General features: G+C 36.4%; 1 protein-coding gene across 4 annotated transcripts in view; it reads right to left on the reverse strand.

Moving 5' to 3' along the window:
- Positions 1-23,633, reverse strand: part of TMEM245 (transmembrane protein 245) — an 83,987-nt gene that overhangs the window by 43,583 nt on the left and 16,771 nt on the right. For 3 of the 4 annotated variants that reach the window (XR_014882369.1, XM_085220530.1, XM_085220532.1), the window contains exons 6-12: positions 19,359-19,528; positions 15,577-15,600; positions 9,273-9,377; positions 7,848-7,930; positions 5,522-5,612; positions 4,648-4,746; positions 1,558-1,689 (exon numbers count right to left, since the gene is read on the reverse strand). Coding sequence is in view for 3 of the 4 variants with exons in the window: in XM_085220530.1 (XP_085076656.1) it covers positions 1,558-1,689; positions 4,648-4,746; positions 5,522-5,612; positions 7,848-7,930; positions 9,273-9,377; positions 15,577-15,600; positions 19,359-19,528 (704 nt within the window). In the remaining variant the exon portion in view is untranslated. The remainder of the gene's footprint in view (positions 1-1,557; positions 1,690-4,647; positions 4,747-5,521; positions 5,613-7,847; positions 7,931-9,272; positions 9,378-15,576; positions 15,601-19,358; positions 19,529-23,633) is intronic. The other variant, XM_085220531.1, reaches the window with a different exon arrangement.

Here is a 23,633-nt window from a genome sequence, read left to right on the forward strand (position 1 = left end):
TATTTCTAAAACCAAACTTCGAGATAATGTAAAGCGTACTAGATAGAGAAAAATTTAATATTGATCTACTTCAAACTTAAGTATTTATTCTCTTTTCACTATTTCCTCATTATTTTAGCCTACTTAGACTATTGATGCACGCACACTATGGTTTATAAGCACAACGAAGCAATGAGGTAAAGGAAATGGCTGGCACCTCCTGTGTACTTCTGTTTCACTTACTCTTTCTTACCTAAAAGCAACACTGATTTTAAATGATTTGCTACACATTTTTGTAACGTTGCTTCAGGCACGTACAGCCAACTTTGAGAAAGAATTCAGCAAGTTTTCTGTATTAGCTGAAAAGGTTTCATTACTGTAAAAAGTTCCTCTCAACTTCTTGACTCACTTATTTTTTAAATGATAGAAACTGTAACCATTTAAACAGGAGTTGAAGGAAAACAAAGCACACACACCCATCACTCAAGACCCATGACTGCCTCAAGGCAAATAATAGCTTAAACTGCATCCACAAAAGATTCAAATTAGGTATAATTAACACTCGTTCAAAATGGATACATATTAATCTTCAGATATTTCTCAATTACAATAGTTCAGGTCAAAGATGAACTGTGCCAGGGAATGACAGTATGTTACATGCTTCAGACTCAACATCCTTTGTTAGACAAATGTAGTTACTTCCTTTCTTTTCACTTTCAATGCTTCTTCTCTTCATAAGGTGAAAAGGTCCAGTGCATTAATTCAGGGACTCATACAGTGTAAAATATTAATTTCATTCTCCACAGAACTTTCATAAAAAAGAAATAAAGTTGCTATCAACCAAATGAATAATAATTTCAGTAAAAAAAGACTATACAACACATGCATTTACATATATATTTTACATATTTGTGCGTGCATGTCACAAACTTCTTGATCAATACATTTAATTGGATTCATAATCCAGAGAAATTAGGTATTTAAAAGAAATTTAAGCACCACCAAACCTGGCATACATTTCACATAAAAGTAAGACTGAAGCAAACTAATATTTGTCATGCAACAAATTCCTAGAACAGACAGATGAAGTAAGAACAATTCCAAACAAATGACCTCTAAGAAACAGAAAAGTAAACTACTGATATGAAGAATTTAAACCAACTTGCAGGTGACACAGGTAATACTACAACAATCTCAACTAGGAATAAGGTTGAAGCTCATATCACAGAATCACGGAACCACAGAATCATATGAGTTGATGATCTCCAGAGGTCCCTTCCAAGCCCAACCCCTGTGCTAAAAGCAAGCTCCCTACAGTAGATCGAGCAGGAAAATGTCTGGGCAGGTCTTGAATAACTCTAGAGAAGGAAATATCAGTGAAGACGCTGAAATCAGGAGCTTTTCATCACAATTAATTCTTCTTTGTAGTATGAATACTTCCAAAGGAGACAAAATTATTGCACAGGCAATTATAAATACCACTATCAGAGTTTCCATATACCTGCATGCCATATCCTTAGCAAGAGGAGTAGGAATTAAAACAAGACCAATTTGGTAAAAAGGGCAAACTATACATACCGAAAGAAATGTTTCAATGTTATCATGAACAAACGAAGCAACATCTTGCCAGTCCAGAATATCTCCAAGCCAGCTGTTCTGACGGTTTATGTGCCATTTGTGTCCTTTGTGTCTTCCAGAATGTGTTACATTCTTAAAGAGAGAGACAAAGATATAAATATACCATATATTCAAATAATTAAGACAAACATGAAAAGCTGAAGACTGAGATTTTCTTAAAACGTGTCCTCTGTGTACCTAAACAGTTAGGTGTGCTTTAACTGACATCTTCAAAAATCACTGGAACCAAGGAAGTATTTTTCTGTACAACTGGAAAAATAAAAGCTGACAAAAAAAACTATAGTTAATTATCTGATGTAATTACAGTTATATATTGTACTAATGCATTTCAGTTGAACATTAGCGTGACAGCTTGACAAAGACGATGGTATCTATTTTGCTCTTTAGGAAAGCAGAGAACAAAGAAGTAACGATTTCAGTTACTGCGTACATAATTTGCTGATGGCAATGCGTAACTTCTTCCAGTGCAATCTATAAAGAATAATAAAAGAAGACGCAAGAAGAACTATTTTTCTCACATTCAGTATCTTCCACTTCTAACATTCACTCAATCAAAAGCTACAAACTAAACCAGAAGTATGTAGGATTTATTTTGACTACACAGCTTTGTAACTGTGAAACAAGAGAACAGGAACTGACCATAAGTCATAAATACAACAGATATTTGCTCAGGTGGCTACACCTGAATTATGAAGTAGGTTCTGAGCAACAGAACCAAACAAAAAACCTCACAACTGAATGGGCTAAAAGGAGAGGTTCTCCTTGAAGATGACACTTTAATTGCAGTTTTGCCATCATCTTCTGAGTGATTTCTTATTCCATTATCATATTTCATTGAGGACATACCTCAAGAGCAATTAATCTTTCAAACATCTCTAGAACTTTTTAAAATATATACCATTTGCTATCTGCTGATCTTTTCTCACCGTGGAAGTTAATGACTGAATCCACATTTTGTTGGTAATTCCTCCTCAACTCTACAGCTTTCGTGTAAGAGTATTACCTTACAGCCTAGAACAGGACTATGCAGGCCCCAGAATAAAGCATAACTATGCTTGTACAAATGGAGAACTTGAAAGCTCCACTGAGATACTGTTAGATGTGGTACAAATATCTTGCATGCTGGAAATACCATATGGTTTACTAGTTTTCAGTTACTCTGAAAGGCTCCACGAGGTAACTGCAGTATTACAGGAGGAAATAGCCAGGTGGAAATCACCCAAGTTTGACTTGTAAATGGACATGGAGCATGACAGAAGGAGCAAGATTATAAATCAACTCTGGGACAGTTACCTGCACCCTCAGATGAGTGACAGCTCATCATGCCCCTGCTAACTTAGGGTCTCTAATGCGCAACTAATAACTGGGAAAAAAAAAATAATAATCTAAGATCATAAGTAGCATCAATTTACTCCTGCAGGTCTTTCTGATGTTTTGATTTCTATGGAACCCACTTGCCACTGTGCTCTACTACAGCATCTACAAGATCAAAACCTCATAGTCTCCCCTCAAATAACAATCTGCAGGAAAGAAATAATATAATGCAACTCAGAGATTCAATATACTGAAGCAACAATGTACTTCTGTGGCACATGCCCAATTGAACCATACAGTGCTGCAGCACATCTGGCTCACTGGTTACCACACCAAAAGCATTAGCACTTGGTTAAATATAGAACACCAACTACTCCTACATGCTTTTCTTCCAGCAAAATCTCTTGTAACAGGGAACAGCTTAGGTAGGAAGAGACTTTAAAGCTGATTTGGTTGCAATCCCACTGCCATTGGCAGGGTTGCCACCCACTAGATCAGGTTGCCCAGGGCCCCATCCATCCTGGCCTCGAATGTCTTCAGGGATGGGGCATCCACAGCTTCTCTGGGAAACTGCCAGTGCCTCATCACCCTCCAAGTAAAAAACCTCCCCCTAACATAAATATTCCCCGTTTTAGTTTAAAGCCATTCCTCCTCGTCCTATCACAGTCTGCCCATGTAAAAATCGGTCTCCCTCCTGTTTATACATTCCCTTCAAGGACTGGAATACCACAACAAGGTCTCCCTGAAGCCTCCTCTTCTCCAAGCTAAACAAGCTCAACTCCCTCAATTATTTTTCGCAGAAGAGGTACTCCAGCCCTCCAGTCATCCCTGTAGCCCTCCTGAGGACCCACTCCAATAGCTCTACATGTTTCCTGTACTGGAAGCCCCGGGCCTAGACACTGTATTCCAGGTGAGGTGTCAGCAGGGCACAGCAGAAGGGGACAGTCACAGCCCTTGCCCTGCTGGCCACCACTCTTTTGAAGCAGCCCAAGACACAGTTAGCCTTCCAGACTGTAAGTCCACTCTACCGGCTCGTGTCCTTTCACACCACCCATCTCTTTGCTGCATGATTTTGCTTTTTCTTCTGCCAGCATCTGCCCATTCTTCCCCACAGCAGACAGAGAAGAGCGCGGGAATGAAAGAACAGCTTTTTACTTTCAGTTCTTCCGTGTATATAGTTTTCTCTCTTTTACATTTTGCTATTTCAATTGCATCACGGCTAATGAATTGCTTTCTTCTTCCTTTACTGGCAAGAAGCATTGACAGCATAAAAATTTAATTTTTATCAACTTTTTAAGATTCAGTGTGCAGAGCCCACTATTGGAATTCATGAAAAAAAATGCATTTAAAGAATAACTTTTTCATTAAAAATTCAAATCAATAAAAGATACACAAATCACACAGAATATCTTTTTCCCAGCCCCTCAGTATAACAAAAATTCAAAAGAAAGCTCTGAACTAGGAGTGACTAAATATGAATAATGAACAAATAATATATTAAATTGCAGGCATAGAAACACATTGAAGGGCATAATTCTGGATATACTCAAACTTATGCACTTGGGATTTTGCTCTGTTTCTTTGTAAAATCAATTTTGTATCATTATGATATTTACTCAGCAGTTCAAGCTTCTTGCTAATCTTACATGCTTAGCATAATTATCTCAAAACAGTAAGTGATACTTTATATAAATATAATTTAAACAAGCTACCCACCTTCACAAACCAAGAATGATAAAGCCTGTCCCAAAGCTCCAGCACTTGTTTTTCAATCACAGCGGTGTTGTTCACTTTTTCTCCTAAAATTTTATGAAGCTGAAACATGTACAACTCTTATTACACAGGACAGAAGGTAGGTGGCATCTACTGACAAACTCAAAGGTAGACAAATCACACAGAATTATCAGAAAAGGCATAATCCAAACCCAAGTAATTAGAAGACTTGAGTTTCAGTATGGAATATACTCTTCAAATCGATACGATTCAAAACAAAGATTTTTTGACCTGATAAAACATTCTGCTACACTAAGCTGAAGGCTCCTTTCTGCACTGAAAAACTAATGCTGCCTCTGAAATGCTTAATCCAATATCCCTGATCTTATTGAGAGTAAACATTTCAAACTACGTGAGATGCAAGCTATCTTGGCAAATCCCCCTGAAAAATGTTAACTTAAAAGTAAACAATAAAAATATAAATTTACCACATGCAGTCCATGTAGAAATTAGAACACACATGATTAAAAACAAAAAAAACACATTTTCTAAAATTGGACAGTTAAAGTCAAATGAAAAATTAGTCATCTTTATTTGATATATTTTCACTGGCAATCTTACTAAAATGAAGATAGATTTTTCAGCTCTTATAAACAGATATTTCTCTAAGCAGAAAATCTATTGAAATCACTCCCACCACCTTCCTTCACTCACAGACTGAAATTGGAAAGAACAGATCTGCTAACAAAATAGTTAATCTCATGAAAAACAGGGTCACAGAGAAAAACCTTTTTATTTCATTTTTACTTATATGAAATACAAGAATCCAGAGTATAATTTAAAAAAAAAAAAACACACCAAGGAAACTGTTTCTCACCTTATGTGTAATCCATTCTCTGCCATATTGGTACACATTATTTGCTGCTGAGTTGAGCGCTTTCTGAAATACCTGGGCTTCTGGAAGCCAGCTGTTGTATTTTTTTTTTTTAAAGAAGAAAACAAAGTTATCTGCTACATATTTTACCCATTTCATTACACCTGAAACATATTACCAATTAACATATAGAAACAACAAAAAATAGCTAAGAATAAATGAATCTATTACAGCTAGAGTACTTTGTTCTTATGTGTCAGAGGCAATTTTTTGTTAAGCGGAGCACAATTCAACATATCAGATGCCATTACATTTGTAATTCACTACGGTACCCACAACCTTAGTTCAACTGCTATCTCAACGTTTTCAAGAGAGCCTTATCCATAGTTCACCCTTATAATTTTTTATACTGTTCTAGTTTTCTGAAAATACTACATGAAGCACTCTTTTCTAGTTATAAAGGTATCCTTCTCAATTATGAGCTGAATGCAAATTGTTAGCTAATGTGACTTCTCTGCATAAGCAACAAAATGAATTAACAGGTTACAGTACCACTTATTTCTAAGATTCTACCAAGTTATCTGCTTACAAGTATCTTCGTGTCACTTCCATGTCATGTCACAAATCATGACGTGGCTCATGTCACTTTCAGATAACGGACCTATTGAGCCGTTAACATTTCAACAATTGTGAATACAGGGCGTGTATTCCCTGACTTTTTTTCTACATCTTCATTCAATTAATAATGCTAAAACCCTTCAAATAAAAAAAAAAAGAAAAAAGAAAAAAAGAAAAACAAACAAACAAACATTTGGGAATCCAAACTGCTGCATTTCTTGAGTTAACTCAATATGGAATCCTTCCTGTGCATATAACTCTTCAGAAATGTCATCAAATTCCAGTGCAGAACATTTCAGTAACTCATTTCTAAACATAATCTACGTATTAAGTATCAAGCTCTGAAATCTAAGCTTGTTAGATTTGACAGAAGGTATACTTATTCCTAATGAATTAATATATGGTGTTTTGAATGCTTCAAATTTGGAGGCAAAAACTGCAAGTAAACATCCTAAATAAAATTCTGCTAATTACTCGGCTAATACTCCAGAATCCTCAGCGTGTGAGTAAGCTTCAGACTTTCAAACTTCCATTTTCATTACTCCTACTTATTTTCATCCTGTGGCAAAATGGGAAGGCTAAATGATACAGTAGATGTCACAAAGGAACAAACAAATGCATTTAAGTGGTCCCTTTTGACCGAGATTACTTCAGTTTTGCTCAAACACGTTATTACAGCATTTCTCAACAACACCATTTTAGTTATATTTCTGAAAATTCCCCTTGATCCTATAATACAGTACACAGTTTCTTTCAATCTTATTAAACCACTGTCACTTCTGTGAGAAGGTGCCCTTGACAATGTCAACAATTCTCATCTAGGAGATGATTCTTTTTTCCCCATGGAGTGCCCTGACTCAAGGTCTGTTTAGTCGAAGCAGAACAAAAGCAAATCTGAATAATCTTCCTTTATTACCTATTCCCACTCCACTGTTAACACAATCAGTTTGCTCACCACTGCACTCATTATTCAGCTATGTTCATTTACTTCATAATATTCTCCCTTCCTTAATATTTACCTTGTTTTAGCTGTAATCATGATGTATATTCCAGTGTACATAATATCTGCTCTAAATAGGAATATCCTTTACTAAACGATTCATACCAAACTCTCACCATCCACCACTCTTTCTATCCCTGAACTCTTTTTTGGTTTGATCCAGAAACATTTCTTTCAAATTCAACTCTGCCAAAGGCATTCTGTAGTCAGCTCTCTACATGGAAAATATAATTCAGCTTTCAGCTCACAGTCTTTTGGAATATTCTTCACCATTACCTTTCTTTTCCGGGCAAAAGTGGAAGAAATTTTGACTACTATTCTCTGTATTATGCAAGTTTTTTTCCTCCAAAATTGTAACTACAGAATTTTATTTAGCTATTCTTCTCCACCAAAGCTCGAACAGTTCTCAGATGAGATACCACATGCCTCTCTTGCAAAGTAATGGATAAACATTGCTACTTCCTGACACTTCAGCTTTTACATCTGCCTGCAACAGTCACTCCCATTTCTGTTCACCTACAGAATTCTTAAGCTAAAAACAAACAAAAAAACAACAAAAAACAACAACAATAACAAAAAAGAAAAAAAAGAAAAGAAAAAACCCTCCTCCTAGAAAAAGAAACAAACAACAGAACAACCAAACTATCTGTAAGAGCACCTGGAAGCTTGTTCATCCACCCTATACTATTCGCTTAACTTCAGCATTCTTACTTTGCCCATTCTGGGTGACTGGCTACTGTCTCATTGATCAAGCTGCTCGTGACTTGAATCATGTGAACACTCTCTTGATGTACCTAAATTAAATACAGAGAGAAGAAATGTCATGTAATGCAAACTAGAACTCCACCTACATTGAGAGTCTTTTTTTTTTTTTTTTGGACTGGGTGGGGATGGGCTAGTATCCCGTTTCTGACAGATTGGAAGAATAATTCTTAAAACTCAGAAGACCCATTGCGAGCAATGAAGTAGCATTAACCCAGAAAAGAAATCAATGTAATAAACGACAGTCTATTCTGACAGTTTTGGTCACGCACTGTTTAATTAACAATAGCAAATGGAAATTTAAACCTCATCTCATCAATTGGAAAAAAAATAATACCTGGGGATATTATAGCAAAATAATATCTAACTACAGTTGTGCTGTCAGAGAAGTACTAAAATACAAAACATTTAAGTTTCAGATATGACTTTCCAAGGTATGGATCAAAGAACAATAAAAATTAATGAATGCTCAGTTCTAATACGATCAACCACACTAAGAAGTGCCTCACCAAATTAATTCTTCAATAAGAAAATAAAAGACATCATATATAAATATCTTAATGTTTCTTTTCTGACTGTAAGAAAGCTTTAGGCTGGAATATTTGCACAGCTTTTAAAGCCTTCAATTTTAAGCACTCAATATTATGCAAGTTTACATTTTGGAGAAATGAGACTGACATCAGAATCAATCTGATATTTGTTTCATAGCTCTATTCAGGCAAACCACTCACTCTCCATTGACTGCGTCAAATAAGAATACAGCTCCATAAAAAAAAAAACAAAGGGAGAAAATAAAAGGAAAAAGCAAAACAGAACAAAACAAAAAATATGGGTGACCTCTTCTGGTGAAAAAAGATCAACCACAATTCAAAAATCAATTGCAACAAGCATCTGAATCTCAGCACATTTTAACTTCGAATGGGATACTATGAGGTTATTACAGGCAATCACACAAGCAAATAGACAAACACACCTTAAGCATTTTGCAAACATGGTTTTGATGCAAGGTAAATTAAAAAAAAAAAGAGCAAACAAAAAATAAAATTCTAAGCAACTCTACGACTGACATGAAAGCTGTAACCAGATGCAAAACAAAACTGTTACATTAATACATAAGCTAACAACTGCACTTCTAGAATAAATTTCAAATCTCCAAACGTCTACAGATTGGTTATGTTATGTATAAGTATATAAATAAATACATGTACATTTATCCTCAAAAATCTTGGAATGGTAATAAATTTGACTACAGAACACTTTGTTCCTAAATACTTCAAAAGGTTCTTTAAGGTACACAATTTTGCATAAATATCAGTAACTTTCATTCAGCTTTTAAACATGAGCTCTGTGACAACGTTCTTCAGTGCACCGTACCTTTGCAGTAAGGAGCAGGGCTAGCAGAAGGGTTCCTATCACTAGCAAAAATATTATGAAAATGCTGATTATTTTATCTAGCATTTTCTCCAACCACACGATCATCTGTGCAGAAAAAAAAAAGAAAAAAATCATGGCATATAAACCAATCTCTAATGAAAGCAACGTTAGATACTATCTAACAGCACTGTTATCTTTACTTACAACTGGAGTGCAAAATTAGGCTCTAATCAAACAGCATTAATGCCCAAGCTTTGAGATGGACAATTAACAAGCAATGTTAGCATGATTAAGGCCATGGTATGACATGTGGTTTTGCAAACGACATTTACACATTACCACAAGACACAGCAAGCTCTCTGCAAAGCAAATAATAATTCAACATTTACTTAGTAGACCTAGAGAAGGTGCATTCACTTCAACTACCAACCTAAAAACTGACTTCATTTCCTGTCCTTCACCAACTTGGAAACTTACAGACACTATTTGCACAGAACTTGGAAGTTAATAAGACATGCTGTTAAGTATGACCACAACTTTGGAACTTGAATAGCTAGTAGCTATCTAAATGACTACTGAGATATTTCTGCAAATAACCAAATATTTAAAGTTGCTTATCACCTTCTGAACTTAAGCTGAAGGCTTTCTAAGTTATTGAATTTCTAGCCAATTATTCTGTCCTGAATATTTTCATCAAGTTTCAATCTGGAGAGGATTCTCAGAATTATACATGAATCAGATAAAACTACTCCTACAGGGAACAAACATGTTTGCTGTTGTGTTGGTTTATGGAAAGGCACATGCTGTACATGTCCACAGGTAACAATGATACCACTTCAGATTAGAAAAATTTTGTTGATGTCATTCAAAACATGAAAACTGCTGAACTACATGACTATTCACAGTGTAAGCTAAGCTTTCTCATACACCAATTGACTATCCACACAAAAAGTTGAGAAAGCTCATGCAAATATGATCAAGCACATTTTTCTAGCTTTTATATAATTCAAGTACGAAGTTTTATTTTTATTCCATCTGGTATTAAAAAAATACAATTGTGAAATCTGAGCTTTAAGAGAACCAAAGTTATGACAATATGCAGGAGAAGAAAGTATTTCCAAGTGAGTGTAAATTACGTATCCAGAGATTAGAATGATAACTCTTTGCATAGAGTTCTTCCCAAACTACTGAGCTTACCGATGGTTTACATTTGTAAACCACTTCTTTCCTCACTATTTGCCCCACTCCTACATAGGAAATCAACAACCAATAACTACTATGGACTGCTGTATGTCTGATTATTGAACTGCTTAACACAGAAGTTTTATCTCCTGCTTGAAAAGGAACAGAAGCTCATCCTGTAACATTTAAGCATTTTCCACATGAAGCTTTGCGGAAAAAAAAAAAGGCTTTAAGTTTTTACAACCAATTCCTTCTTTGATCTGAATCACGATAAGGATTACGTTCAGCATTTTAGAACTGCTGTTAGAAATACCGAGAAAAGCTGGAAGAAAGCAAACAGAAACTAATGCTGAGCCAGCAAGTTTCTATGGCAAGACCTATCTGACCTGCAGTAAGGAATTCTGTAGAACTGGGAGGAATCTGCAAAACCTTACACCTTGGATATTTTTAACATTTTTCCCTCACTGCTGAAATCTCTGTGCCATCAGAAATACTTTATGCTGGGTGGGAGGTTACCTGCCTGTAACAATAGCACAGCTTTCAGAAAAATTCTGACTAATTTCTACTTGGGGCTGTTAACTCTTTGGAAACAAGACAGAAAACAGGATTTGCTGTGCCCTTCCACATTTCACATTCAGCTAAGAATTAAGCAAGAGAAGCAAAAATGAAAGCCTCTGTTTTGAAGGTGAGAATCAAAATCTATCCCTGAAAAGCAATCGATGGCCGGGAAGGGAAAATTTATGGCATGGGTTTTAAACCGAAGCTACAGAAAAAGACAGTAAAGCTTCCCTTGCTATTTCTTAATCAAAGTAAAAACTAATTCTTATTTACTTTCTAAGTTAGAGACAAAAATCAACTCACTACTTAGTCTTAACATCTAGAACTCGAACCTGTCTCACTGCTAGTATCACCAGCTGTGTGAGAATACCCAAAAGGAAGAATCTCATCCAGCAGCATAGGCTGGACGTTTTAGGTGTTTTAGCACCATAGCAATTACTGGAAGAAGAAAAAGCTCAAAAAAATAAAAAAATAAAAAAAATTAGGATGAGGACTCTCTGAGCATCACCAGCAAGGATCTTTTCTTGATGCTTCCCACTGCAGGTTGGAATTCAGCTATAATGCCTTGCAAGTGCAGCTGCAACATGTGTGAAGCCTCAATTACTTTTAATCTAGTTAGCAAAACAATGGCAACGCTGATGCTGCACTAGCACAGACAGCAACCCCAGCCATGCAAGCCCACTTTTTTTTATTTTCTTGGGCAGGTAGCCCGTGGAATCTACACGGAAGCCAAGTGCAGTATGCCTACGGGTACCTCAATCACATCTCTCACCAGGAGATCAACATTACACAACTGTTACAAACAAATCAGAGTAGAGATCTGAATTGGATTCAGTATACTCGTAATAAAAGCAGAAGCACAACATTATCTTAGGGTTATATTTATTCTGCCTCCTTTAATTTGCTTGCTATTAAGCTTCCCTCCCTTCCTCTCCATTTACCCTCAATACTTCAGTAGGAAGCGCTCACCCTGGCACACTCACGTTAAATAATTCATTGCTACTAGCTTAGTACTGCATGGAAGTCAGAATGCTAAATCCCTGCATACTTGTACTTACCACTGAATCAGGCCATCCCTTTACATCTCTTCTGTAAATCACAGACATACACACAAATACAAACACACTGACTAAACACTAGTCATCAGCCAGAGATCATGAAGTTCTAAATTCAGTTCTGAGCTTCTTCATCTAAAAATTAGTTAACAACAAGAAGCTGATGCTGCCACAACATCCAAAATTATGCAAAGGTAAGCAAAGCCAGGCTCCTAAGCTACAGAAGGTCACACTTTTAAAACCAAATTGAGAGGTTAAAAAGTTGTGATAGACTGACTGCAAAAAGCTATCTTAAATTTTCAAGGTTTTAAAGGAAAAGGCATCAACTGTCAAAACATTTTTTTAGAATTTATCTCAAGGTAGAAATAAGTTTATAAGCCAAGCTGCACTCTTTTAAAATGCCTCTCAAACATCTTTAAGTACTCCCTGCTTACAACTTTCATATCGTGATACAAACCCCATTACAGTGAGCTGCAAGACGACTTCTGGTCATGTTTAGCAATCAGGAATCATGCTATCTAGACAGGTTATGCAGTAAGATCCATCATTTATGAATTCATATTTTAGCGTTCTCAAACTGCACAACCATCAGAACATTTTTTTAAGCCATTTTATGAACTGCACTTCACACACAGTGACGCATACCTGGATATCTGTTCCATTTTCATTAACTGTACATGAAATTACCAACAAGGATGATTTCTTCCTAAACACTATTTCACCATCTATCAGGATCTTTTTTTTCCCCCATATCTTTTCAGACAATAGACTTGATAAAATTTTCCTTTAGTTCAATTAATATTTGATATCATCTTATTAATACCATCTGGTGAGAATAAAGGGAAGCTTATAACTGTAACACAACTCATACTATGCTGAAATGAATCATATGAATAGCTAAGTTAACAATGGAAAACAATCTAGATGAGCCCACTCATACTTATGTCCCTCCAACAACAACAGTATTTACTAATTTTAAAGATTCCTGCCATGTACAATGTCATAGAACAAATCACAGTAACCCAGTAGAAGCTATACTCCACTTTGGGCGGTATCTGCTACATTAAACACAATTATACATCATTCTTGTCTGCTAAAGAAAAATTCAAGCACCTCTTTGACAGCTCTTGGAACAGGAAGAAAAAAAGCTAAGGTTTATCACAGCAGCCCAGATAGTCATCACTTCAGACATTGTCATTTCTGTGATTCTCAGTGGATTATCAGGAACTTATGTTAGCATTCCCAAACATACTTCCCTGCAGAGTAGTAAAAAAGAGAAAGGCCCAGAGGAAGTAACTTTTTGAGTACAACGTTCTATGTTATGATTCCTCCATTCTTTGCCTTTGGTAGAGCACATTTTTTAAATTTAAGAGGAAAAAAAAAAAACAACCCTCAAGAACCTGATATACTTCTTGTATCTTGTTGTTTTGCTTTTTTCTTTATTTTGACTATAATGCTGCTATTACTTGCTCATCATGCACAGAAGTCAACACTATATGCAACACTACAAGACTACAAAGATCTCATCCTATAAAAATACGAAGTCAAACATTAGTTTCAAAATCCATCTCCTAGGAACTACATAATCCTCTTCTAAGAGGCTGTATCCATTGGTTTTTGACCAATAATTCACTTCTCTAATATAAAAAAGCACCAATAACTCAGAGTTCAAAGTAACAGCAACCAAATTATTCTTACAACATATCAATATTAAAAAAAAAAAAAAAATCCATATGACTGAGTTTTCAAAAAAGCAAGTAAAATTCAGAGACAAAAGTAGTGGAGACTGAGCTTTTACTGGTGATTCACTGAACTTAGCAGCTCACCTCAAGCGTGCAAACAAACCAATCACTAATCCAAATTTTTATGAAGGGTTACGGTAGTATGTGTTTATTGATCACAAACCACCAAGAGAGAAGAAACACTGCAAAAACAGGAAATAAAAGTACAGCTTTAAAATAGCCAAATGATATTAAAAGGCAAAAGAAAATTTGAAATTTGTCCCTTTCAGTGGACAGTTATAAACTGAAGCATAAAACAAGCAACTCTACCTTCTTGATGAAACCCTCCCAAATACACAATCCTAGCTCAATGATTAAATACTTGTGATTAAACATACTAAATTCATTGTAACTGCTCAACCTACACACTACTTGCAGTATCACTCATCTGTTATCCAGCAGATGTCAGCTATCGAACCTCCTTCAGTTGTTTAAAAGAACCTTGTGGGGAGTTGTCCAAGTGCCCTTCATGGCCTACATCCTCTACTATTCTGCTCTATTTGTTTTCACCATCACTCACAACAAAGGTATTTCAGGTATCTTTCACAACATGCAAGGTAGATCTATGGTTTCTACCTTCAGTAACCTTGTTACTGAATAGAATTGATATGTGGTTGATCAAAGATTAAAAGTGTTTATAAACCAAGAAAGCACTCTGATTAGCCCAGCAGTACTGAAGTGATAAGTAAGGACAAAAGTTGCTGCTGACAGTGTAACTCATTTCTACATATAGTACTTCATCTTTTTCCTTTTCTCTCAGTTACCTAGTTTTTATGTTTTATCACACCCTTAATTTTCCTCGCCAAAACTCTAGAGTTCTTCAGATGTACACATCCAGCAACGACACTGCCCAGGTCTCAAACATATCACCGCATTGAGTTTTCCAGATTTCAGTCACACCTGAGGCCAAACACAGACTGATTCAGTTTCAACTTTTCTTGGGTTGATGGTTCCCCAAAGAGCAATAGTCCACTGGGACTGATTAAGATGAACCACGTCTACCGAGGACTACATTTCATATATAACACATGACATACTTTTATAAGCCAGATACACACTAATATTTTAGCTATACCAACATTTTTGTTGTTTTTTTTTTGTGTTTTTTTGTGTTTTTTTGTTTTTTCCTAACCAGCAAGCACTTCTCTTCAGAGTGTCATTGGATTCAGCAGGTCTCAGACCACGCAGGTACTCTCATTTTACTTGTGCTACACTATCACTGAATATACAGGCCAATTTGACACTTCACAGAAAACATTAATAGCACAGACCAAAACCACGCAACGCACTGTGTGCATGCATCTATGTTCCTAGCTCCAAGACTACACTTCAAGCCCCATCCCTCACCACTCCCACATTAATTCATATAACTAATGCTTTCCCTGAGCAGAGAACAGATGTCTAGTCAGGGAATTAACTCATTTTGTCAGGAGTAGGAGTAGATCAACCATTTTGAAATACAAGTGCTACTAAATCAAACTACCACTTGAAAAGCTAATGCAATATTCTGTTGTACAAAACGTGTAACTATATGCGTTTATTTTAGTAGAAGACAAGAGATCAGGTATAATTATATGACCTTCCGTAGCTTATGTCAAGAGCTGGAAAAGAAACGCTTGGGAGAGAAAACTAAGAAGCAAAGCTTGTTAAGGAGTGTTCATGCTGCAAAAAACCTCCCCAAAACCGCAGAATTGATTAGTTGAAATCACAATTTTGCTGTTTATTTACCTTCTTATTAAGCCAGTGCCACAGCTTGTCAGTGGCAGAGGGAGATGGAAGAAAAGGGAAAAAAAGACAAGAACACAGTGGAAAATTATTGAAAAATGCAGTAATAGAGGGAGGGGAAAGCAATGAGAGGCAGGCAGTCACCCACAGAATGAGAATGAAATTGTCTCAGACACAAAATTAACTTGTAATAGGAAGAAAATAGCATAAAAACTTCAACAGTAAAATATAGATTCTTGCATTTAGCATGCATTTTTTAAACAAAGGGAGATATAACAAGTAAAAACAAACAATGATATTAACAGAGCAATCAGCATAACCTGGTCATTATTCTGAGTGTTAACATTTCTGATTTCAGAATAGGATTTGCACTCCAAGAAGGACACGTTACTGAAACGTCAAAACTTAACATGAGATACTTAATGATTACATTTATATTCCCACCCAGGCAGTTTCATTTGTTATAACACTAGAAATAATAGGGATGTTCTGAAATATTTTTTTAGTTCTACATTCGTATTATTACAACGTTCACATTCAATGTCTCAACATAGAAAGAAATCTGACATACACACAAAAACAAACTGCAGATCAACGTATGGCCTTCATTTAATTCCATCAGTTGCACAAAAAGCTCTTCATTTCTCAACAGACCATCTTCTCTCTTGTACAACTGTGCTGTTTTAATTACTTGTTATCTTTTACTAATTCTCACACAAAGCACTCAAGTAGACTCGCTTAAGGTCTAGTTTCTACTATACTCTTAACTCTTGCTATTAGTAATCCGTTAGCAGCGTAACAACAGTGAAAAGCTTTAACGCTATTACTCATCTGCGTGACAAGTTAAGATGAAATAAGCTAAGTTTGCTCCTCCTTGAACACAAGAAAGGTTATTAAACTCTTAATTAATCCAGAGTTAGTTTTCACCAACTGCTTGAACTTGCATTAGCTCCCAGTGAAAACAAAGCATTCCTAATTAAAAACAACAACAACAAAAACAGAAAACAACACTCGATGTTAATTAATTTTTTATCAGAAGCAGGATTTACAAGGAAATATGAACACCAGGAAATCTGAAAATAAAAGACATCACAAAGCACCCAGTTATTTTCCTCTGTAGTTGCATGGCTTTAGTACACTCAAGGAAAGCAGAACAGTAGTGGGAAAAGGGACAGCAAAGCTCCAAAAGCTTCAAACTGACACTGTACAATTTCTTTCTATTTTCCTTCTTTACCTATGGCATAATTTATAGCAAAGGTCAGAGCCCCTGTCTCAGCCAGAGCTTTTAGCAGAATGTGAAATTCTGGCATTTTTACAAAATGTATGCCTCCTGTAATTAGTTGATAAGTATAGTAACAAGGAAATATCACATGCTAAAAATAACAATCATTTTATTAATTAACGTTTAAGAGAAAATCTGAGGGGCTCCACTTGCCTATTATCTTACCAATATCTATTTTTAAGTAGTTCTATAAGTAGGATAAATACACATTTAAGAATAGGTTATTAAGCTCAAAACTAACATTCTGGTATTTCAAAACAAATCTGGCTACAGCAACTTTTCTAGTTAATTACTGGAAAACCATTTATGCAATACCTTATATGTCTATGAAACTGATTTCTAGAATAACAAATGGACTGATAGAGATTTTGTCTGGCTTCTTCTTGCTTTAACTGTATGCCAAAGTTCGTACCTGAGGAACCAAACCTCGATTTTATTCAAAGTCCAAACACCTTACTGAAGTCCTCCAGTTATAAAATTCTAGTATGCTCTATCTAGAAGCTCTGTGCAATAACCATGTGATTTGCTGAAGTCTATCAGAAAGGATGCACGCAACAATATACCAAAAATAGAGAAGTGCGTGAAGATCTTCTGATTATGCTGCCTAACTACCCAGAGAATTCAATGAAGCAAAACTACAGTCACTATGTTAAAAGACAAAGGTGGTGGTGGTGTTTTTTTAAAAAAAAATTTATCAGATTGAAGCAAACTATTAGTTCTTGACTGTTAATGAGAACATGCACAATTCTACTGAGTTACAAGGTGAATAAACAGATGACAACAGCAACTTTTCCTCCTCCTTCCTCCAGTAAACCCCTACGTTTGAATAGCTGAGTCCATCAGCTCCAGGGACCAAATCTATAACTAGGGACTAATGAATACAGTAACGACACTGTTTCTATAGTCCATATTTAAACTAGGTCTGCATGTATGGACACATCCTGACCTATTGTTTAGAATGAAAATGAAAAACAATGCCCAACTTATCTCTGATAAGATCTTCTCTTCAATTCAAATTTTGTCTGCATTTCCAATAAGATAACCAGGAGCTGATGAGCAATGAAAAAGAACAGCATGTCTTTTTAAAAAAAAAAACAAACAACTTTTTTTAGTTATGAAATAGATCTAACCCTACTGGCATTGCTTCCCAAATTCTTGGAGATAGGATGCATTCTTGATCCTATGTGGCACAGAACAAGCATATCCAGCAGAACTCAAAGATTATGAAAGCATTAGTGTGACAAATACTGGAAGCCCACACATAACTCCAGTCACCCATGAGACAAGTGAATCACAACAGGCACAAACAAGGACAATACAATCATGCAGAATATCAAACACATTTCTTTTAATGGCTAAAAGAGCTTGGATTGTTTTAACATACAGCACAGACACAGGAGTATGACCGTTAGCTAAAAAACAAGGGAGGGAAGATGAAGTAGTGTATTTTGTCCAAACTGTTCATTTGCTTAGACAAGAACAATACGAGTATAAACTGACCTTCAGTACATTTAAGCTGAAGAGTGGGAAGTTCTGGTGCACATTAGGACAAAAACCCTACCTTTTTCGAGGAAAAAAAGGCTTAATAGAATTAGGAAACATCCTTTATCATGTAGCTCTGCGATACGAGAACACTAAACTCAACAACACAGGAAAGACAATACATTACTATTCTGACAATACAGTACTATTCTGTTTAGACAGCCTTCTTACTTTCAAAGCAAAAGCTTTTAGTAAAAATCTTTGTACACTGTAAACTTTTTTTCCTCTTTAACATGTTACATTTTCCCACTGTCTTCTGAAAACCCCTTCAACTTGTTCATAGCTGTATTCTGAAAAGGCTTTTCTTTTTCAATTTATTCCTCAATTAACTCCATGGAACTATTATTTATTATTTATTTCCTACACCCATTAAATCTTGGCAATGCATTTTAAAGGTGATGAGGGAACTGAGAGGATCTCAGAAGTCTTACTCTACAGATCTTCCCAAGTATCTTATCTATCATATTTCTTCTCCTACAAAAGAAAGTCTCCATTCTTTACCATGCCACCGTGTTCAACAACTTCTTGTCCATGTAAGTTAGTATAAACAAATGTATTCAAGCTAGCTCAGACCCTTCAGTCTGCACAACAGAAGAAGAAACATTTCATCTTTCACCTCCAAGCTCAGTAAGTTTAACTTCAAAATCTTTGCAACCAGATAAGGAGACTGAACATAAGAAGTTTGCAGGATACAGATAAGGAATCTTCTAAAGCTAACTCAACTTTCGTAAGTGACTTCTGTCAGGCTCTGCGTACACTGAACAAAAGTTAAATGTGTACTTCAGTGTGAGTGGTGACAGAAGAGACAAGGTCTAAATTACACTGTAAGACAGATATACTTTTACATGACAGACATTTCTATTAGTGACACACATTTATTTTGGAGTTAAAGCATCTCAGCAAACAGTTAACATAGAACAAAACAGATTTTTCAGTTGCTTAAGAAAGTAAGCAGAAATACCTTACTGTCAAGCTTCAACATGACTCTTCCAAGCCCTCTAATGGGACGCGGTGCAAGAGCTTCCTGACGTTCTTTCACAAAGTTTTCAACAAGTTGCCACCAACTTTTGCAACGTTTTGCCATGAAACTCAAAACTCCAAAATGAACCACGAGTTTTTTTAGTGCCCAAACTGCAACCACAAGAAGGAAATAAAAAGATTAGTCATTTTCAGAGGAGCACCACAAAACTATGCCAGTATGGAAGACCTACAAAAAAGAAAGCAAAAGTTTTATTTTGCATTAGAAACCAACTTGAGAATTTTGAAGTGATTTTACCGCTAATCTTCTCATTCACTTAACAGACACACTTATCTACACTGAATTCAAACTGCACAAGAACAGAAGTGCCCATGCACTGCATACTTAGGCATCTGAGATTTCAGCAAGGCCTAAGATAAGCAGGTGCCAATCCATGATTCCAGTAAAGTGCGTTTATCATATGTTCACACACACAGCACAGATACCACACTCAGAACTTATTAATAGATTATACGTAAAAGAAGTTCTTCACTAATTCCTCGAGTTTCAGGTCTTATATTCTGATAAACCTACATCTTTTATCAAGGGACTGGGAGCAGATCACAAAGTGAGTATACAGACTTTCAAATGAAATACAACTACTGATGATTTTTGCTTTTAAACATTTAAAACATTATCTTGAGATCAGCTCTATATCCTGGTTGGAAGATCATCAGAAAAAACTTCAGAAAAATCTATGCTGCTCCTCAAAACCAGATAAAAGAAATAGATCACAGAATGGTTTGGGTTGGAAGGGACCTTTAAGATCATCTAGTTCCAGCCCCCTGCTGTAGGCAGGGACACCTCCCACTAGACCAGGTTGCTCGCAGCCCCATCCAGCCTGGCTTTCAGTGTTTCCAGGGAGGGGGCATCCACAACTGCTCCGGGCAACCTGTTCCAGTTTCTCACTACCCTCACAGTATTTTTTCCTAGTATCTACCTTCTGCCAGTTTAAAATCACTTTCCCTTTTCCTGCTGCTACCTGCCCTTCTAAAAAGTCCCTCCCCAGCTTTCTTGTAGGCCCCTTTCAGGTACTGGAAATCCGCTGTAAAGTCCCCTCAGAGCCTTCTCTTCTTTAGGCTGGAGGGCCCCAGCTCCCTCAGCCTGCCCTTGTAGGAGACGTGCTCCACCCCTCTGATCATTTTCATGGCCCTCCTATGGACCCACTCTTCCCTTTCCTTTTGAACAGAAGCGCTTTGCTACCACAAATAGCTTTTCTCCAATACTCCTAACATGGATCCACAGTACTTAACAACACTAGAAAAGTCTAGCACTACAGTTAAGGAAAAAAAAACACACAGGTATTTGTTTACCTACGATAAGATACTGCCCAGAGACTTCCACATAAGTCTTTTTCTAAGATATCTCTGTTCTCCTTCACTTACTGAGTATACACTCAAAACTAGTAAAGAACCATGATAAAAAATGTGAAAGCAAAGAAAGAATGCTACATACAGAACTTTCCCCAGAAGCTAATGGGCCTTTAATATCCTGATGTTTTTCTGTCATATTCTTTTTTATTCAACCTTTCTATTACAACCGATTTTACTGGAATATCAATGAGAACATAAAACATGATCCTATATATCATATTTACTGCAATATTTGATACTGAACTCCCCATCACTAGATTCAAACACAGTTTTAAAAAAGATTTTCTTTCTCCAAATTAGATGCATTACTTACTGCCACACTTCCATACTATAACAATCCTCCCGTCATGCGAAACACTCATTATGCTTCTACTTGGAGATATCCAAAATGACATCCATGGCCCCAAAGGCAAACTTTTAACATCCACAGTGCATTTATCAAGGTTCCACAAAAGCCTACTATTTTAAAGCAACTCAGGTATATAAAGAGCTCACTCAACAATTCACTGAGCTTTGGTTTGCTTGCCTCTGGCACCATCATGTGGCAAATACAGGATTTAGTCTCTTAAATTAGTCTAGTAAGCTTTCTTATAGAGATCATCAGGTAAGCAAACAGGAGAAAAGCATCAGTGCCAACCTACAGCACTTAACTTGTAGGTTGAAGCTTTGTATGATAGAATGCCACCGATGGTAAATATGTTGATGGCAAAATAGGGAAAGTTTGCATTTTCAAGAAGCAAGTGACACATTTGAAACGGCGTTCTAAACTTTTCCTATTATTTAAATACAAACATTTAAACAGTATCTTCTAACTGTACACTTTCTGCAAATGTGTTATCAAGAAATCCAACAGTCAATCACACAACTGAAAATAGAGTAGGATAAAGAGTCAAAAGAAAAAGTGAAATATATATTTGACAGAATCAGCAAGCAAATGAAAGATCTTAAGGCAAGACAATACCAGGCTGACATCACTGAGCAAATGCTACAGAGTGTTCCACAATTTGGCTTATTGCTTAGCTTTTGAATTAAAAAGTCATCCTTTCACCTCTTCGTTTTGTGGAATAATTACTTTCTATCCTCTACATCAAGCAATTTTAAGAGCATCTCATTCCATTGAATGAAAAATTATCTCAAGGAAAAACATTAATGATTGCAAGATATTACTAATAATCTAAATCCTGTTTCACATGCATCCTTTCTACTAGTGTGAGTTATGCTACCAAAGGTAACCCCTTCAAACTTCAAGATTTGTTGTTGTTGTCGTTTGTTTTTAAACACACTAGAAGCAATCTCCTCCAGGTCTCTAAATTTAAGCATATTTAGCAGCCTCAAACTTAGAAAGTTGCAAGAAAACTTGCTTTATATACCCTGCTACTTTCCACTACTACGTATTTTTAATACCACTTCTCTTTTATCAAACTGGTCTCATCTGCTTTCTCACACTTAATGCGATCCATTGGTATAATTTCAGCTCTGTTCATCATTATACTGCCTTCTCATAACATTTTTGTGGTGATCAAGTTATATTCATTGTCTATGGCGAAGACAAAGCATTTACTAGCCCAGTGTTTCCCGTAAGACAGCAGGTCACAAACATTCTCAAAATTAATTTCTATTTTGCTTGAGTTTATTGCTCAGGTAGCCGATTTAACCTTAGGGACTGGCAACAGCAGTATTCATCCATTTCAGTTACAGATTCACACTCTGATCTAAATTTGTCTGGATCAAGCTTACAACCAACCACCATTGTCTGCCTAACTGCAAAATTATTGTGCCCATTTTTCACTCCCACACAAGCAGTTATTTCCAATGATTACACACTCTTGAGATTTTTAGGAAACTGGAGAGTCTATAATGTCTTTGTGTACCAGGTAGCAGAGTGGCCTCCCTGGAAAGAGACCAGGGAAGAGTACGAGATAGTTCCAGCCAGCTCGTCAATGGGCCTACAGCAGACCACAGCTGAACCACACGTGCTGCTTCCATGAAAGCGTTTTTAAGAAAGAGCAGAAAACGCTAGAGAAGGAGAGGAGGAAGAAACATAGAAGAGAACAGGGAGGAAATGAATAGAGAGGAGGAAGGAACAAAAAGGCCAGAGGAGCAGAAGCGTCTCATTAGAGAGCAGGCACACCAGAGGGACTGCGGCGCCTCAGTGGCTCAGAGGGACTACATGCCTCAGTGAGGGCAACGCAGCCAATGGATAAGACCACACTGAAGCACAGAGAAAGAGTAAGCAGCTTCATGGTACTTTTGCTGCTTGCTGGACCCTCCCACACAACTTGGAAAAGGAGTAAATAGTACTAGATACATTAAAAATACTGATAGTTAATGTTTAGAGAAAAGCCTAAAGAAATCAGGGAACTCACTTTGTTTACAGCTAGGGGAAAAGAGAATTCAGATTTACAGCAGGCCAGACTTATTTCTAGAGTTCCTATCTTCCCTATCTACCCTCCAAAAAGGCTACAGGAGTGGCATTCAGCTTTTAAATCACTTCTTCAGACAGCTATCAAATATTCCATTCTTTCTTGATATGTAACAGAACAGATGCACAGATGTGAAGTGACAAAGCCAATTAACCCAAGAGCTAGAATTAGAATCAAATTCATCTTGTGATTTGTTCACAGAATTTAGCAACATATTTTTAATGGAAAATAAAACAGATGTATGAGCTGTACTTCAACAGTGAATAACAGCAAAAATATTTTCTGTCAATACGTACAGACACATGAAAGAGAAGACATCAAGAGAAAGAAAACAAAAGTACTCCAAACCAAAAGCATTCCTACAATCTAAGGTGTGGCACTAAATTGTTCCAGGTAACGTACATAGTAACGACAGTCAACAG

Source organism: Meleagris gallopavo, chromosome 3, assembly GCF_905368555.1.
Source record: "Meleagris gallopavo chromosome 3, MGAL_WU_HG_1.1, whole genome shotgun sequence".
NCBI lineage: Eukaryota > Metazoa > Chordata > Aves > Galliformes > Phasianidae > Meleagris > Meleagris gallopavo.